A 16,734-nucleotide genomic window follows, 5' to 3' on the forward strand; every position below is an offset into this window, starting at 1 on the left:
CTTTCCCTATGGGACAGCTTAGAGCACTAAGTGGCTTGTGCTTGATCGACTCACAATGTTGTTGAAAAGACTGAAGAGACGGAAAGGTTCGCTGTCATTTCTTGCATGTCCGATCACCCGCACTTGCTGTGGTGACTTTTTCCGCCTTTCTTGCATTGCCGTGGGGCTGTTGCTGGAGAGGGTTCCGATGCACAAGTCTCGCCATGTGCGCGTTCAAGGCGTGGATATCTTTGAAAGAGATGTCACAGTTGCAACAACGATACTCGGAAGCATGGAGCTCTACCTCGCAGTGATTTTTCCAAGCGCTCTGGCTTTCGAAGGGGAGGTCGCATTCCGAACAGAAACAATGCCCAGTAGCAATGTAGTGGTCTTCAAAGATATCCAGGCGCTCACAGAGTTTGCCGCAATAGCCACATTTGCGAATGGTAAAGTTGTACTGAGCCACTGGAGGATGTCTGCAACTACCTCTACAGACATGTGAGGGAAAGTGACCTCGCGCCCTTTGATGTTCTTCCAGATCAATCGCCCAATCGTCCACGCATCATTCCGCAAGAACGTCTGCTCAGTCGATTCTACGAGCCTCTCGTCCTGCTATATACACTTGGGCGTACGAGGGGAGACCATGTGCGCGCCGCGACGCCTTCACAGAAGGACATTGCACATCTTCCGCTCCTCGATATAAGAAGAATGTTTCTGAATGACTTGGCATATATGTGCGACTATGACAAAGGTGGTGAGACTGTGACAGCAATTGGGTTGCAGTCCACACCGCAAAAGCACATATTCTGGGTCGCGTCCAATACAGGCTCGAAAGCGAAGACCATTGAGTTTGTTCGCTCAATCTTAGCACAAATCATCCATATATCGGCTGCTTCAAAAGCTTCGCAACCTGCTACGGAGCTGGCATCGCAGTGTATTGCTTTTTCGACCCTAAGGATTAAGAAATACAGAAATCTTCTCAAACCCCTTCTTCGAAAATGCACTTTGTATCTTGCCAAGATAGGGCAGGAAGTCGGTAAGTTCAACTCTAATGCGATTATTGTGGTCGATGATGTAAGGATTTCTTCACAGAACCCGGCCTCCTCGAATGGCTGCAGAGTTGGGAGTATCCGAGTAGTCTTTTAGACCTGTGCTGCTCTGCACATGCAAGCCGTAAATCGAACTTCATGCGTGCCCTCGCTCGACTTAGTGCAGAGCCCACTTATGGAAGCAACAGAGACGCGATACATGTGGCTTTCGGCATGATTCGACATTACATTGGGCGGTTAGGTTACCATTTTCGAGCGGCTGATACATTAGTGGCATGTGCACCTAGACTCTTTTACCTACTTCACGATTTTGAAGTCTGCAGCGTTCCTATCCCAGTCAAATCCGCGATTCCTCCGCCAGACGAGATGACCACACTTGATAAGATACTCGTCCGTATGCTACCCGCCAATTCTCCCGAGCTACATCTATATCAAGAGGCGCTTGCATATATGGACGACCGATACCAGCTATTCAGCCGGTATATGGATAATTACGTTAGGCCTAACCAGGGCTCTTGTGTTCATGCTGAGATTCAAGTGCTGGAACATTTCTATATACATGGGATGCATTTTGCATGCGATGACCCATTCATCGCATGCAGCAAGCCTGCATGTTTCTGCTGCCTTCTCTACTTTCGGCACTATCCAGGACACGTGGTGGAGCCGGTCTCTCACAATAAAATCTACCTAAATTGGCGGCCGCCTGATTTTAACGCAACAGCGGGCATCATTAGTCCAAACCACCAACGGGACATTCTGAATGCTATGAATCAAGAGATTCGAAAAGAAGCATTGCATCAACTCCGTGAAAAGACGGCGCCTAGGACTTGGCATCCAGACTCCCTTACCAACATCACGTGGTCTGCTCCAAGCGAGCAAAGCGAGCAGGTGGTAAGAGGGATAGACGATGCTCCGGGCTTAGCAGCCGACAGAACCGTGTCTTGTAGGCGCTCTGAAAGCCCGTACGTTTCGGGATCTGGGGGAGCATTTCTGATCATGAGAACGACTGAGGGCGGAACTAATGTCCTGAGGGGCGCTTCTGATAACGTTGCCTCAGAGAATATATTGAAAATCTGCCAGCCACCTCTGGAAGAGCTTGTTAGCGATTCGGATGAGAACGGAGGAGTTCAAATCGAACTTTGATCGGAGCTGAAACTGTCGCAATAATAGCAACCCTTTCTGGATAATTACCAGATCCGAAGTGCTTTATAGAAATCAACTACAAAATCCCCGCCTTTATGTAAGAGGCCCAAGAACGCTTCTTCTTTTTGTAAGTCTTTGCCGTGTTCAGCTGCGATCTGAGCGACGGCTAAGCGCATGGAGCAGGAGCTTCTAGTAATGGCATAGATTTCTTCGACACAGATCGGGAAGCTCTTGCTTTGCCAGCCAACCTTTAGTCGGTGCTTCATTTTGGTCAGAGCAAGCACTTTTAGATCTTTCAGGAAGAACATGTCAGCCAAAGCGTACACTCTGGGGTCTTTCAGCATGGCTGAATCGTCTGACCCTAGGTTAGCAGGCCAGAATTACAGGTCTACGAGGAGATGCTTACCTTGCAGACCCTCAATTTTAAGATCGTCTGTATAGTCGCCGGTATATAGATACTCAAAGACTCTCCAATGAGCCATGGCACTGCCTTCATCAAATCTAATCTCGCCTTCGCAACCCTCCGCGAACACCTTGTCTTGAAATGCTTTCGCAAAATAGCGACTTTGAACACAAATCACAAAGCGATGCGCGTAAAGTTTAGTTCCATGGATAAAGATAGTGACATCTGAGTAATCTTGCTTATTGAACATTCTGCCCAATAAATCAGTCTATCTTGCGGCGCGACAGTTAATAGGCCTCGTTCAGCACATACTTGCTGACAAAGTTTACATTCGGGAGATCTGTTGTAGGCTATATCTAGTATCAGGTCGGTATCCATAAAGCACAAGGAATTTATCTGAGTGGTAAGAGAAAACGTACTGGCATAACTGCTTTAATCTCCTTGTCGTTTTGAGCAGGTGCTAGGACCTCAACGTTTCGTATGATGGATGTGTATAATGGACTGAGGTTACGATCGCGCTGAATACGATTTCTGGCTTTGTCCTTTTTTGACTGAGCTCGCCTCCGTCTTGCTTCCGCGAGCGTCGGCATGCGTGCTAGAGAAGTAAGCGAAGCAATTTTACAACGTGGGGAGCGGCACAGCGGCTTACGTTGGTGGGGGAACAGCGCCTCTTCGGAACTGTGTAGGTACTCGCAACGTTAGGGGTAATGCAGCTAGTAAGGCGGCTGCACTAAACGTTCTAACTGAACTGACTAGAACATGTTCAGCTCGGGCGCCTAGAGAATACTCTTATTAAATGAACATGAAGATGGTGACATAAAGGCGCAAGTGAGGTGAGATTGACGATTGATAAGCTCATAAACGATAACGTGTTCCACCAGTAAGCTGGACACACCAGTAAGCTGGACACCCCACCCAACCTAACGCCACTTTCTGTGCAATTGATTCACAACAACGCAATAAAATAAGATAAGATTAAGAAATACGATTCAATATCTAGTTTTACAGGTAGTCCGAGTATGCCCTTGAATATGGCACTTAGTACACGTCGGCGGCGCGCGCTGTCGTCGCTGACTGCTCTCACCCTGCTCAACCTCCGTGACCACCCTTTCTATCTCTGCAGTAAGCTGCTAAGCCTGCTAAGCCTGGAGCACTCCACCAGAAGCAATATATTGACGCCGTCTATCTTGCTTTTGTTTTTGACGCTAATTAGCTGCACGTAGTTTCTTATTTTCTTCAGCGAGTATAGTTGCTGACTGCATCGCTATTTAACAGCCTTTAATAACCTGGCGTAAAAGCCGGCTTGTTAGGCTTTATGATTCCCGATGGAGTCGTTCTTAAAGAAGCTTTGCCTACTGCTGAAGCTGGGCTACTGTATGCGGTGTTTCTACCTGTATCGTAGCGTTGTTATCTATAGTTGTCTGTGGTAGAGATGGTGTCCTAACGACAGTAAGCGACGATAGGACACGATCTAGATAAGAAGGGAGAAGCCCAGTCGCCCGAAAGCCAGCTTGGATGTTCTGTTAAGTAAATACTGTCGGCTAGATCCGTGCATAGACTGTAAGGAAGTCTATCTTGTCAATATGGTTAACGCCTTGGCGAGCGAGCTCCTCAATCTCACGCCCGTACGCGCGCTTTAGCGGTGAGAAGCAGCTTACATCAAGCGGCTGGAGAAGATGAGAGGTATGAGGTGGCATGCAGAGAGTGACAATCTTGTTCTTAGCGCAGTACTGGTCGAACTCTGGCGTAGCATGGCTACTGTGGCCGTCCAGGATAAGAAGACGATAGACTCCAGCCGTACGAGCGGCTGTATACTGGTTGAAATGCTTTACCCACTCTATACTAAGCTCGTCTGTCGTCCAGCCGTTATCTGAGACGCCGATAGTCTAGTTAAGGGGGAGGTCGCGATACCAGCTGTTCTAGTGGACTTTACCAGACAGAATCACAAACGGTGGTAAAGACCAGCCAGACGCATTAACGCACTCGATAACTGTCACCCACTCGCGATTACCTGGCTGTACGACGACTGCCCGACCAACTCTTTCAGAGCTTGTGACTACTTTTGACGTCCCAGCGACGCCCATAGCGAACCCAGTCTCGTCAAAGTTATAGATGTCTTGGTCGAGAATGCCGTACGTCTGGCGCGTCTCCTCTACTAGCTTGAACCAGGCTGTAATCACAGTAGGATCCTCGCAGTGGGCGCGCTGGCTACTTAATCTTCTAGTCCACTTTGTCTGAAGCTCTGGCTGGCTCTGAATAAAGCGCGATACCCAGTTCTTGCCTACAGGTTGTGGAGGGGGATCTTGACCACGCGCAGCGAGTAGAGTGTCTGCCATCCGTCGCACGTCGATGATATGGGGCGGAAAGCCACGCCGATCTAGCTCTAGGATCCACTGAACAAGAGAGTGCTCCTCGATAGATGATAGCTTACGCCTGATAGACGGAGTATCTGATTGTGGCTGAGTACCATGGATGCGCGTATACAGAGTTGACTTTGGTACGTCATACGCTTTCGCAAGCGCACGGATAGGCTGTTTTTTATTATTATGATAGGATGCTATAGCAAGACTTATTCTGCTTTCACGAGAAGTTGATTGAGCACTTTGTTGTCGCGGCATGGTGGTGGTTGTGTCAAGCGTTGGGTCAGGTTAGGTGGGGTGTCCAGCTTACTGGTGTGTCCAGCTTACTGGTGGAACACGTTAGTTAACTAACTAGTTATCTTGTGATGATACGTATCTCGTATTAAAGCGCTGATTCGGAAACGGAACAACTATAAGTCCATACTGTCCGTGCGCACCCAATGCAACACTTCAGCCAATGCAACACCCCACCAAAAAGCGAGCCCACCGAAAAATGAAGCTTTTGACCACCACCAAAACGTTATTATCACGAGATTTTTTGGTGGAGTACTGGTACGATCGTATATTTGATATATATCTACTTATATCTATGTAACAGTGGAAATACATCCATTTTAGGATGTCTTTAGCCGCTGCTTTTAGAGGCGTTTCCACCTCGCTTAATACCTATCCTATTGCCGCTTTAACTAAACCCATGCTTACTTACTACGCTAAGCCAACCCCTACCTTACCACAGTACCCTAGCTATGTGCTACTGTTAGGGAGAAGAAGGCTGCAATTACCGTTAGTGCTTCCGTGAAACCTAAGAATGGTCCTGTGCCTACAACCTACCTATAGACTGGTGCCTACTTAAAGTGATGGCATGCTCACTATCTCTTCCACCATCACCTCTTCTACTTCGTCTCCCTAGCCTTCATCCAGTCACTCGCGGCCTACCGCAATACTATCCTTCAGGAAGTAAACTATTCGAGGAGAGCTAATCACTTCTATTGACAGCCAGAACACCGCTCTAATGCGAAATCGGTACTCATTACATCGATCCAACCTATCTTCAGCTGCCGGCTCGTGCTATGAAGGGCAGTCAGACATAAACTTGTCCTCCGATACGTACTCAGACCTTAATACAGAGGCGGACACGGATATTGATATCGAGCTGAGTACCGGCAAAGATGATTGTTTCACCATGCAGCAGGAGCTAAACGAGGATCTGGATTCTGAAGCTGAAGAGATACTAAAGGACATCGATAAATTGAGGGCAGATGGACCAGCAAAGCACCCACGGAGCTGGATGACGAGCAACAGGAAAAATTACGGAACGATTCTGCACTTGCGCTCCTTCGTAAAGAGCGAGAGATGTACAAAAGACAACTCCATGACCAAGGCTTTTATCCGATCTCGAGAGGTCAAGGGACGGAGCTTTATGAGAATTACGAGAACACAAAGCGAAAGATTAGTAGTACATATCAAAGATTGTACAGAGAACGATTAGTGTCGGCCATACGCGAGTTCCATGACTCTATCGATACAATTGAGATAGCCAGACAACTTAATGGGAAGGCCGCAACCGAAGTCCTGACGCTGCCAGCCATCGACTGAACTCCGGGAGCGAGCCGTTATCACTAGCATGCTCTTCAAGCCGATTCAGAACGTCGAAGCGCGGGTAAGATTTCTGCGTACCTTGGCTAGATTATGCCACAAACAAGAGACTCGGCAGCTAAAAGCGCCTAAGCGAAAGAGGGAGGATTTTCTCGTATCCAAAGTCGATGAATTATCTTCAATAAGTAAACGAAAGAAGAGCACCGATGGTTTTGAAAAGAACTCGTTAACTCAGGATGGTGAAATTGCGGAAGAAGAGCTTGACATACCTCCGTGCGGGAACATCTTGCACGCTCGGCCTCGGCAGTTATACCCAACAACTCTCCCTTACCCAGTATGTCTTATCTGTATAGGGAACGAAGAGTTCTCGTATAAGCGGAGGATGCACCATGTTCCACGAAAGGATGTCCTGAAGAAGCATGTGGAGAACCATTTCCGACTCCCTGAACTTCAGTCAAAGTTTCAATGCCGCCATCCTAGTTGCTCCGTCATTCTGTTCGACATGATGGACTTCAAGAGGCACGCGTTTGACGCTCATGGAGTGTCTCACTAATGTGCGTAAACCTCCCTCTGCTGGTATTTAGCACCATGAAAGCAGATAACGACGATTGAATATATATAGAAACTGTCTTTTTAATTTTTTTCGATGAAGTGTGCGCTTGAGTTTTACTTCTTCACCATGGTTTGCTTCCAGTGCTTCCGTCCTAAATCCAGCGCCTGCGTGCAGTCGGTGATTTGGCTATACAGCGCAGCAAAAGGATCTAATCGTATTAGTGTCTGGAGTATCTCACTCTTGGAAAACACCCCTCCAGAGTATGTAATTTGTCAGAAGGCGCAGTTCCGCTGGTGGCTTCTGTATATCCCTAAGTAACTAATTAGTTAGTTACTCTAGGTAGATTGAATATGTAGACAAAGGCCTGTCTTGAACAAGGCGGCCCAGATGTTCTAAGCAATGAACGCCTGCTCACTCGCGCAAGCATAGAGAGATATGAAGTGCTGGTTGCCGACTGTGCTGGCGCCTCTAGTAGTACGGTACAGCTTCCTAACATGTCTATGATATGCGGACTTCAATAGATCAAACGCCCCAATATCAAGATTGTGTCTGCTCAAGCGCCAATTTGGGTTACTTAATTTTGTTTCTTTCAAAAACGTGCTCCGTACACAATCGCTACCAGTTAGTTCTACATCGCCGCTAGCTATAATTGAGATTGAATCTACTTGCACTCGCACAACTCCTAAGTTAAAGAACATCCAATTATTCCCGAGCTGCACACATATATTTGAAGAATCCTATTGTTTTTCCGTAATGTGAACAGTCGAATCATTACAGATATACCACAGGAGTGACTTTGCAGCCTCATGCCGGCCGTAGGAGTCCAATTCACTCGTAATATTCTGCGTGAGAACCGCATTGCCATGACTATCAGCCTATTGTATGAAAATCTACAGGCGGGGCGCCAAAAGACGCAAAATTGCTGGGTTACTGTGGGCAGATGCTATACCCAACAGATTTTCACGTTCGGAATTTGGGCTTGGAATGTCTAATTCTAAGCACATCCCATCGAGCAAATATTCCAGTGCAACGACATGGTTTCCCAGTATAGCTTCACTGATTGGCCGTGAGTTACGCCACAATTCAGTTTTCAGCACTTCCATCTGTTTTGCTCGGTTCAACAACCGCTGAATCATTGGTAAACAGCCAGCCCGGGCCGCTACGCAAAGAAGCTCGTTACCCCACTGCCCATCTACAAGTGTGTCCAGCACACTATCTACAAGATCAAAAGCTTCTTCCCAATTCTCATGGCGAGATCTAGATTGGAACCATCTCTTAATAATGAGTTGGAAGAACTGAAGATCCTGAAGCTGATGACAGATCTTGCCATTGAAGAAGAGCATTCTAAGCCTTGATAGATCACCCCACTGCAATATTTGATCGGCAGCATTTAAGGCTGTTAAAGGAAGGTAATTGTCTGCATCAAAATCTGAATTCTCGAGCATGTAGTGGAGGATTGAATCCGAGCCGTAAAGTGAAGCAATGCTAAGAGGATCGTGCAAACGACTGTCAAAATCGAATCTGGCCTTAATCGCGCAGCCTGGGCGACAATTCTGATTGATCCAGTTATGCAGTCGCATCGAGCCCACTTGACACAATCTGTGTATCTTTCCCAAATATGGAAAAGGTTCGTGTCCGATAGCGCCAAAATGTTTGAGCCAGTAGCTGGATGCGTAAACGAAGAATTCACCAAAGCCCCGCTCAGTCGGGTCATAGCGTATCATGTCTTCTTCCCACACTTCCCATGTACAATTAACATCGTACTCGAAAGATTTTCGGTCCTCAAATAGGTCAACTTCTTGAGGGAGCTCGTTGATTGCGATTTGCTCATCAGAGAAGAGTGGGATAGTGCCAATTTCTTGCAACAGAAGATATTTTATGCATATTTCCAACATGAACACTTCTAAACGCTCAGTTCGAGGAGCATCAGGCGTTGTCGATGTATCGAATTCTTTGAGATGTGACCAGTCTCGTATTATGAATTCCTTCACCGACTGATGAACAAGTCGGACCTGACGCTTTCTGAGATCTGCAAAATCCACTCGAGTGATGAATGGATATATCAGGCTCATCACTCTCTGGTGGTCTACAGATTCTGCGAGAGCAGTGACAGTGTTGATGTCGTGGTGGGCAACAGCCAACGCCACAGCCCAAGTAAGCTCTTGGATACTGAGAGGCCTACATGCAGCTGCGAGAAGCTTCAAAGCTAAAGCTGCGAGCTCTCGATTTTCGGTATCATTTGACGAGTTTCGTGAGAGTAAGGTCGTATAAAGCTCTGAAAGGTGGCCTGGCAAAGACATATTGCCCAGGAACAGTCGCATTGGTGCGAGCGCGTTGATCTTGCGTACTTCAATGAGTTCAATAGTCATTTTCGTCCAAATGGCACTTCCTTGTGCGGAACGAGACAAACTTTCGACAACAAGTTCCCTGACAGACTCTGACAAATAGGGCAATTGCTCCTGCACTGTATGCCGGACGATGACAGTATCTCTGTAAATGCTGGACTCCATAGAGATTTTAGTCGTTTTTCCGAGCTGCGCCATAATTTCCTCTTCAGGTCGTGAAGATAAGAGAATCTTAAGCTGTGGGGTTTCCTTCAGCAAGTCTTCTAGTACTCGCAAAAGTGTTCTTCTTGAGATTCTGTCGCACTCATCAAGTCCATCGATGATAATGAAGAGCATACGATCGAATGTCGCCAGAACCAATTCCAAAAATTCTCCTAGCTTGCTGGCACTTGTTGCCGGCTCAAGGGTTCCGGAAGTTTGATTTTCTTTGTACCATTCGTAAAATGTCTTCTTTAGGCCAGGTAGCTGTTCAAGAAGCGCGAGAATCAGTCCTGATAAGATGTTGACGACTTGTCCACTTCCGTCGTCTCGGCAGTAGTAGTAGCACACTTTCGGCCTAGGTATCTGGTATGCATTCTTTTGATTCAACTCATCCACAACGAATGTCATGGCAACCGTTTTGCCGCAACCCATTTCACCAAGAACTACTAGTTGTTGAGATTCGGAGGCTTCACACCATTCGATGAAGTTAGGATGCTCGAGTAGGAACCTGCAAGCCTCATCGCTTCGAAGCTCTTTCAAATGGTTGTGGTATCGGACCTGCTGATTCAATCGGCTGCTGTCTAGCCACCTGGCAACTGAAATTGCATCAGCGTGTATCTATCGTGCATCGATCAGCACCAACTTACTCTCACGATCATAAAGCATAGACTTGATATCCTCAACAATCTCCCACGTAGATTTCTCGATAAGTTTTCGAAGGACTTCAGCACGTACTAAGAAGTCTTGGATAATGTTCGGCAGACGATCAGTCTCCAAAACCATCTTTATCGCCAACTTCCTTCCTCTCTGCATGAGTATATCGTAGGCAACCCTGTAAAATTCCAGGAGCTTTTGGTAAACATGAACAAGTGCCTATAGAGTGTTAGGGAGCCGTCGAAAATTTGTGAGAGGAGTTACCTCATGAATGTCAGTCTTATTCACTCGCTGTCCAAGCGTGTCGCAATCATCAATATAGGAAATTTGCTCCAACATCTCACCAATTTGCTTTGCAAATTCCAAATCTGCAGTTGCTAAGGTTATTGCAATCTATGTCCAATCAGGTTAATTACAATCGTTTCGTGAATGCCAAAATCCAATGTCATACGTACTGCTGTCACACTCCTAGCAACACCAATGACTGTTGACGCTGTCGGATCCAAATTACTAAGAGGAGACGCTAGGTCTAATGCCAGCTTGAATCTTTCGAGCGGCACCTGTATAGAGCGTAGATAGGCCACACCGCGCAGGAAAGCTGATTGTTGAGTTTTTTCTTTATCAATGCCTTCAAGTTCTGCAAATAGCTGGGCAGCACTGCTGCTCGCGAGAATGGCCATATCAATGTTCTTTCCAAGACTTTCTACAGCCTCACGATATGCTTCACTCCAAAGATCAGATGATGGGATTGTACACCGAGTGTCGTGTTCGAGGTTTGATGGATTGAGAGATTGCGCGAGGTGATCCGAATGGAGACAGATTTGACTTGTTCGGGCCTGGACACTATCAGAACCAGCTACAGTCGAGTTCATCAACACTCCGTTCGCTTGTAAGTGGGAATTCCTTGCTTGCTTAGCTAAATACACTAGATAATATGTGGAACTGACTGAGATATATCGAGGTTCTGCAGCGATGGTGTTTGGCCATTATCGGGATGGTGGAGTTTCCGACGAAAACGATGTAACTTCTCTGAAAGACCATGCCTAAAGCTCCTGCTTCGAGAAGATGTAGAGGACGCCATGGAAGCAGAGTCTTGAGAAGTTGGGTCTCTTATCGCCCTAACGGAACGGACCGTATGTGGGCAGCAGGAGGGTAAAAGGCATCTGCGAGGGCAAAAGGCCATATTAACCGCCAGGGAGGTACCCCGCACATTATTGAGTCTTAACGTTATCAGGCAAGTGCTAGTCATTGTCGGCGCTTAACATTTACGAGTGCACAGACACGCCAATTTTGGCTCCCCAATAGAACCGCAAAGCTAAGGATTTGGATTGCAGTCGCAGTGTCTAAAGAAGGTCCTATTCAATAACTACAAGATCTATAGAGTTAGAATCATATCGCTCTTAGGTGGATTGATTATTTAATTATATCCTGCTCGGCTTGAGTCGCGACATCCGGGGCTGCAGATAAGTATTGTGCCGAGCGGCGAAGTGCCCGGACGACAAAGCGCAGCACCACCGAACACTGTCACCACCAAAAAGCTGAGGCTGTAAAGCACCACACAAAAACGTTTATCAAAAGATTCCTTAGTAGACCATGCAGATAGTCCACTTGTTATGTTCTGGCTAATAGCTTGATATCGCGGCCGCGCCACGTTCGCACAGGTGGTGGGCTACTTAAGTGATCTAATGACTTACCACCACTACTACGGATCATTGGCGGTTGTTTCTTTTCGAAAGCTTTGCGCGAACTTCAAAACTGTTCTTCTTATCTCTTCTAGAAGCTTCAAGAATTTCTTGAAGTCATTTTGCAGATTTGTGAGCCGCTCGCTCAGCGGCTGCAATTGCCCTCCGATCCTCTCTCAGCAACTTTGCCTCCACCCGAGCGCGACGCTGTGCATCGTAATCTTGCTCCTTTTTGAGCTCTACCTCATCTTAATTCTTTATTATGGTAGCGTTCTAGTGTTGTAATCGCTCTTGATCACGCTGCTTCTTCTTATAGAGCTCGCGAGTTTCTCGAATCTTCCGTGGTGACCAGAAACTGGCTCCATTATGAAAGTCACCGGGCTGCTGCATTATTCCCAGTTGCGTTCGATTCTCAATCTTTTGCTCATAGAGTAGAGCTTCTTTTAGCTTCTGGTCTTTGCGCTGGGCAAGCTTCCAGCGGGTGGATGGCCTTACGACCGTCCGATCAAACTGCGAGATCTTTCTCCTCTCTTTCTAACTGACAGCGCGGTCGATAAACTCTCTAATTTTTCACTAATTAAAAGTACATAGAGTGGACAAATCCGTATCGCTTCAATAAGCTATGGTCTCGGACTCCCGGAGTAATACTAAATTGAGCTAAATTCCTACGCAGAAGCATGGAGTAGAACTATATTTTATTTTCATGTCGGCTCTACGACCATTACGATCTGTCGCAGGGGCTAGTTTTGGTTTGAGAAGATCTGGATAGCGCTGATAGAGCGAAAAACTCAATGGCAACTGATCTATTCCCGCGCATTCTTTTGATGCAAAGGACTGCTTTTCGAAATACGATAGCTAGTGATTAACATATGCTGTCCCTGATCGTGGCTGCGTACCGTGGAGGCGGCGTCGGAGTATCCGTAGAGCATTAAAAAACAAGGTAAATTGACGCTCGCTAGGAACACATTTCTCTTGGAGCATACGCAATGCTAGTAGAAGCCTACCTTAATGAGAAGTCTGCTGAGGCTGCTATTATTGCGTTACATAGTCATCAGCGCAGACAGAGTCGCAATAGATTGGTGGAGTGGGCCACTTTTAGACGTGGGCCACTTACTGATAACGTTCCCCCTCGCGTGACGCGAAACTCTGTGGGCCGAGAACAACCAATAAGACATAGCAGTGCGTCGGAAAACCTATCGTCTTTGCGTTCTCGTTGGTCACTCTCGGCACACAGAACTTCTCGGCACACAAAGAGTGACGTTAGTAGAACACGTCATCTCGGTAGTTGGTGAGCGCCGTAGCCGGTCGGATCATCGTCCGATCTTAAAATTTGAAAGTTGGCAGCCTTGGCAAATGTCAGCCCCTCAAAGTTGTCGAAGTATCAATTACCTGCTTTTTCTAATCAACGACAACTCGAAATCTTCTGTGATGTTTACCTAGGTTGCGACAGTCGGCGAGGCTTTCTTTACACTAGAGCGATCCTTGTCCCATAGTCCACGAGTCGTCATGGGTTCCTGCCAGAACGAAAACCCATCTCCAACACGCACAACTACGGCCAACTTCTTCGATTTACCAAAGAAGGCGCGCGAGAATATCTACAAGAGACTCCTAATCTTACGAAGTCCGATTTATATCTTCCAAGAGCCGAACTCCCCTATAGAGAGCTTTGCGCCCGACAGACCTTTTCGATGGCTTGCTTTGCTACGTACCAATCGACAGATACACACGGAATCCAGCGCAGTACTCTATGGGATGAATCAATTTCATCTCGTAGAAATCACGCCAATTCAAGCCGAGCTCCTGAAATCGTTTTTAGCTTGCATTGGTCCCGCGAATTCAGCCTCATTATCTTATCTATGCGTCAATTTTACGGTCGCAGAACGCTTGGGTGGCAAAACAGGAATGATTAAGCTCACCACCGACAGCACACAGACCTTAAGACTATATCGCGACAAATGCGCTCAGCTATCGACCCTAGAAACTGTTGTGCACTACAAAAATTCTGGATTCTTTAGGGAGTCAGACGACTTTCTTCAAAATGCGCTACCGTTCATCGATAAACAATTGAGAACTATCCCCTCATTACACAAGATCATTGTCCGGTTTCTTGATTTCCATGGGATACCAACTGCTTTCGCAAAGGATTTGATGGAAGGGCTTGGGTGGATAGTGGTACTTCGTAGTTGAATCAATCCTGGCGGTCAACATGATGAGGGTTTTTTGTGATTCTCCCTAGATATATAAGGATGCCCAGTGGTTTTGTTAGTCCATCTTACGCGTTGGCGAAATTCAAACATCATCAGCGCAAAGTGGCACTTAAGTATTCCTTTGTTTACATCACATCATGTTAGAGATATTGTACTGCTTGATCTGACTGCTGGCATCACGCTTTTTTTCTGCATAACCCTCTATTCTTCTTTTGCCTCCTGTCACTCCTTACGCCCTGTTTTGTCTCTAGACTCTTATCTGCTAGCTTTAAGTAGACGTTGTTTAATTACACAAGAATGTGTTACGTTAAGCGCGGAACGGTGCATGGTAGCGCCAGTGCGGAACGGTACGTGCTAATGCTAACGCGGAACGGTGCGTACTAACGCTAATGCAAAACTAAGCGGCAAATTTCCGCCACACCACTGCTTGGCGTAATAATTTCCCATCTACCACCGTTTCAAATACACTACCACACACGTGACGTTAGCTTGTAAAATATCCCACATGCCACTGTTTCTATCCGAAATGCCACCGTTTAAAGTCTCAGCTAACGGGCACTTAGCCGCCTATAAGGGGTTTAAAAATAGCGAATCTAACGCCCCTAAGGGATGGGTATAGGGCTTATGCAACCTCTCCCCAAAACTCCAAACATAACCGAACCTAAGAACTGCTTCTCTGATAATCTATTATCGGTCTTTAACCTCACAACAGACTGTTTAGACTCAACAGAACTACCTTATCGACGAACACTACTACGATAAGCCTGAGAAACGCTGCCCTACATGCTCTTGGATAGTAGACAAAGACAGTAGTAGTTTTATATAAAGAGAGGGGTTGAAAATTGTAATTTATAGTAGATCTAAATCTTTCTATAGTCTCACAATTGGCCTATTCGAGCTCTTTTTCTTGATCGCGTTGATAGGGCTGGAGGCTCTTCGCTTTGGACACTACTCTCTCCACTCGCCATAGGTCTTTTATCTCTACTAGGTGGACTTGATGTGACATTATGGGTGATATGTGGAATAGAGCTAGATGTCGCGATTGTAAAAGTATCGTTCGTAATAGTAGAATCCATATAAGTGACTTGTAAAGCGGCTAGATCTACTTGAGAGCCGCTGCTACTTTGCTGTTCATCGTCTAGCCGTAGCTGCTGATCTACAATTGGCTGGAAGACTGGCGGTTTAGGAGATGTGGGCCGCAAGGTTGAATGTTCTGCTTCCGCTGTAGATGCCTGTGCCATATCAGGTTGACCGTCTTCGTTGTTTCGGTTCTCGTTCACTGCTTGCCTAGCAGCTCCAATTCGCTGAGTCTGGTGGCGCTCTCTTATTGCCTCGATTTCTTTGAGGGATGCTTGTATAGCTCTGATCCGTTGCCACAAGGTATCGTGCTCTCTTAAGTCTAGAGGTTGGGAAATGAAAGATAGGGTAGACACGGTTTGATCAGTAAGTTGAGATGATGCCTCTTGATTAGATATAATCTGTTCGGGACAGCGCTGGATAGGTGTAATCTGGATAGGACGATTTGAAGCATCCGGGTGTTGTTGGAAATATGTTGCGCCTGATTGATATCGGTTTCGAGCCTCATCCTGTTGCTCCTTCCGACAGTTTGGTGATGCTAGATTTCCAAGTCTCCGGGCCTCTGTCTCCCGGGTCCTTCGCTTCATCCTTTTCTGGACCGGACGACCTCGCGAGGGAGCATAAGGAGGTGGCTTTGTAACTCCATCAGGTTCGAGATCGTCCAGTAAAACCGGTAACAGAGAGTATTTATACTGCTCACGGTACTCAGATATCTCGTAGAACTTGGCAATATACTTCTCGGGTTTAGTATTAAAGAACCGACATACGGCAATCGCATGTCTACAAGGAATTTTGTGATCCTGGAAAGCAAGACAGGAGCATTTTTGACTTTTGAGCTGAACGAGACGAGTGTTCTGGTCCCCTGGGTTTGCTCGGTATGCTAGAGCTACCATATTCTCGCGCTCTTGAGGAGTCACAAGGTACTGGTTACTCTCCTCAAGCTCTTTCCGGAAATATGCCATAGCATAGTTGGTATACTTCTCGTCTTTCTGGGGGCTATGACGTCTTTCGTAAAATTTCGACATCATATATGTCCATATATGATGTAGTGAATGGAAAATCGGTAATTCACGGGCCTCCTATAGCTTGGTCTTAAGACTACAAAAAACAACCCTTCAACAATCAAAACAGCCAAATAAGACAAGACAACTACGCGCCATCACGAGCTCCATCCCATCTACCCAAGAGACAGAAGAGATCATCCCATATCGGTTCAGACCATGGGATTCTCTCAACTACACTATCTCTATATCAAAGAAATCTAAAGAAGAAGAGGCAATCGCGCACAAAGATTATATCCAAACAATAGAGGATAACTCTATAGTAATCTACTCAGACGCATCTAAAACTAAAGACGGAGATGGGATAGGAGTAGGCGTAGTGGCTTATAACCTAAACCAAGAAGAAATATACGCAGCGACAAGTAATATAGGCGAGCAGCAGCTAGTCTATAATGGAGAGCTAGAAGGCATTACAACAGCGTTT

The 16,734-nt window shown here is 46.4% G+C and overlaps 9 protein-coding genes across 9 annotated transcripts in view; 3 read left to right on the forward strand and 6 right to left on the reverse strand.

Annotated features, from left to right (window-relative positions):
- The window catches only part of COCSADRAFT_34945 (uncharacterized protein), a gene marked incomplete at its 5' end in the record, with an annotated part of 1,786 nt that extends 1,278 nt beyond the window's left edge, over positions 1 to 508 (reverse strand). The window contains one exon of the mRNA XM_007699346.1: positions 194 to 508. Coding sequence (XP_007697536.1) covers positions 194 to 508 — 315 coding nt within the window. The remainder of the gene's footprint in view (positions 1 to 193) is intronic.
- Positions 272 to 2,272, forward strand: COCSADRAFT_169339 (uncharacterized protein; the record flags this gene model as incomplete). Its single annotated transcript, XM_007699704.1, has 4 exons — positions 272 to 425; positions 518 to 1,015; positions 1,072 to 1,971; positions 2,223 to 2,272. 4 exons carry the CDS (start codon positions 272 to 274, stop codon positions 2,270 to 2,272), a joined length of 1,602 nt encoding a protein of 533 aa, XP_007697894.1.
- COCSADRAFT_84362 (uncharacterized protein) lies at positions 2,216 to 2,824 on the reverse strand (the record flags this gene model as incomplete). Its single annotated transcript, XM_007699705.1, has 2 exons — positions 2,216 to 2,532; positions 2,587 to 2,824. 2 exons carry the CDS (start codon positions 2,822 to 2,824, stop codon positions 2,216 to 2,218), a joined length of 555 nt encoding a protein of 184 aa, XP_007697895.1.
- Positions 2,825 to 3,884: 1,060 nt separating this feature from the next.
- On the reverse strand, positions 3,885 to 4,691 carry COCSADRAFT_34946 (uncharacterized protein). Its single transcript, XM_007699347.1, has 2 exons — positions 4,503 to 4,691; positions 3,885 to 4,460 (listed from the first exon to the last, which is right to left on the reverse strand). Exons 1-2 carry the CDS (start codon positions 4,656 to 4,658, stop codon positions 4,116 to 4,118), a joined length of 501 nt encoding a protein of 166 aa, XP_007697537.1. The 5' UTR covers positions 4,659 to 4,691; the 3' UTR covers positions 3,885 to 4,115.
- An 862-nt stretch (positions 4,692 to 5,553) lies between these two features.
- COCSADRAFT_188760 (uncharacterized protein) lies at positions 5,554 to 6,425 on the forward strand (the record flags this gene model as incomplete). Its single annotated transcript, XM_007699706.1, has 2 exons — positions 5,554 to 5,717; positions 5,931 to 6,425. 2 exons carry the CDS (start codon positions 5,554 to 5,556, stop codon positions 6,421 to 6,423), a joined length of 657 nt encoding a protein of 218 aa, XP_007697896.1.
- Positions 6,426 to 7,613: 1,188 nt separating this feature from the next.
- COCSADRAFT_34948 (uncharacterized protein) lies at positions 7,614 to 11,426 on the reverse strand. Its single transcript, XM_007699348.1, has 5 exons — positions 11,231 to 11,426; positions 10,739 to 11,186; positions 10,548 to 10,676; positions 10,277 to 10,502; positions 7,614 to 10,225 (listed from the first exon to the last, which is right to left on the reverse strand). The coding sequence occupies exons 1-5, from the start codon at positions 11,362 to 11,364 to the stop codon at positions 7,974 to 7,976; spliced, it is 3,189 nt and encodes a 1,062-aa protein (XP_007697538.1). The 5' UTR covers positions 11,365 to 11,426; the 3' UTR covers positions 7,614 to 7,973.
- Positions 11,427 to 12,238: 812 nt separating this feature from the next.
- COCSADRAFT_84863 (uncharacterized protein) lies at positions 12,239 to 12,412 on the reverse strand (the record flags this gene model as incomplete). Its single annotated transcript, XM_007699707.1, has 1 exon — positions 12,239 to 12,412. A coding segment is annotated over one exon (174 nt), but the record flags the coding sequence as incomplete, so codon positions are not given.
- Positions 12,413 to 13,328: 916 nt separating this feature from the next.
- Positions 13,329 to 14,450, forward strand: COCSADRAFT_34949 (uncharacterized protein). The gene has a single exon (XM_007699349.1). The coding sequence runs from the start codon at positions 13,472 to 13,474 to the stop codon at positions 14,150 to 14,152; it is 681 nt and encodes a 226-aa protein (XP_007697539.1). The 5' UTR covers positions 13,329 to 13,471; the 3' UTR covers positions 14,153 to 14,450.
- A 588-nt stretch (positions 14,451 to 15,038) lies between these two features.
- On the reverse strand, positions 15,039 to 16,322 carry COCSADRAFT_353610 (uncharacterized protein). Its single transcript, XM_007699708.1, has one exon. The coding sequence runs from the start codon at positions 16,275 to 16,277 to the stop codon at positions 15,051 to 15,053; it is 1,227 nt and encodes a 408-aa protein (XP_007697898.1). The 5' UTR covers positions 16,278 to 16,322; the 3' UTR covers positions 15,039 to 15,050.
- Positions 16,323 to 16,734: the final 412 nt, after the last annotated feature.

The sequence above is a fragment of the Bipolaris sorokiniana genome, assembly GCF_000338995.1.
Source record: "Bipolaris sorokiniana ND90Pr unplaced genomic scaffold COCSAscaffold_4, whole genome shotgun sequence".
Lineage (NCBI taxonomy): Eukaryota > Fungi > Ascomycota > Dothideomycetes > Pleosporales > Pleosporaceae > Bipolaris > Bipolaris sorokiniana.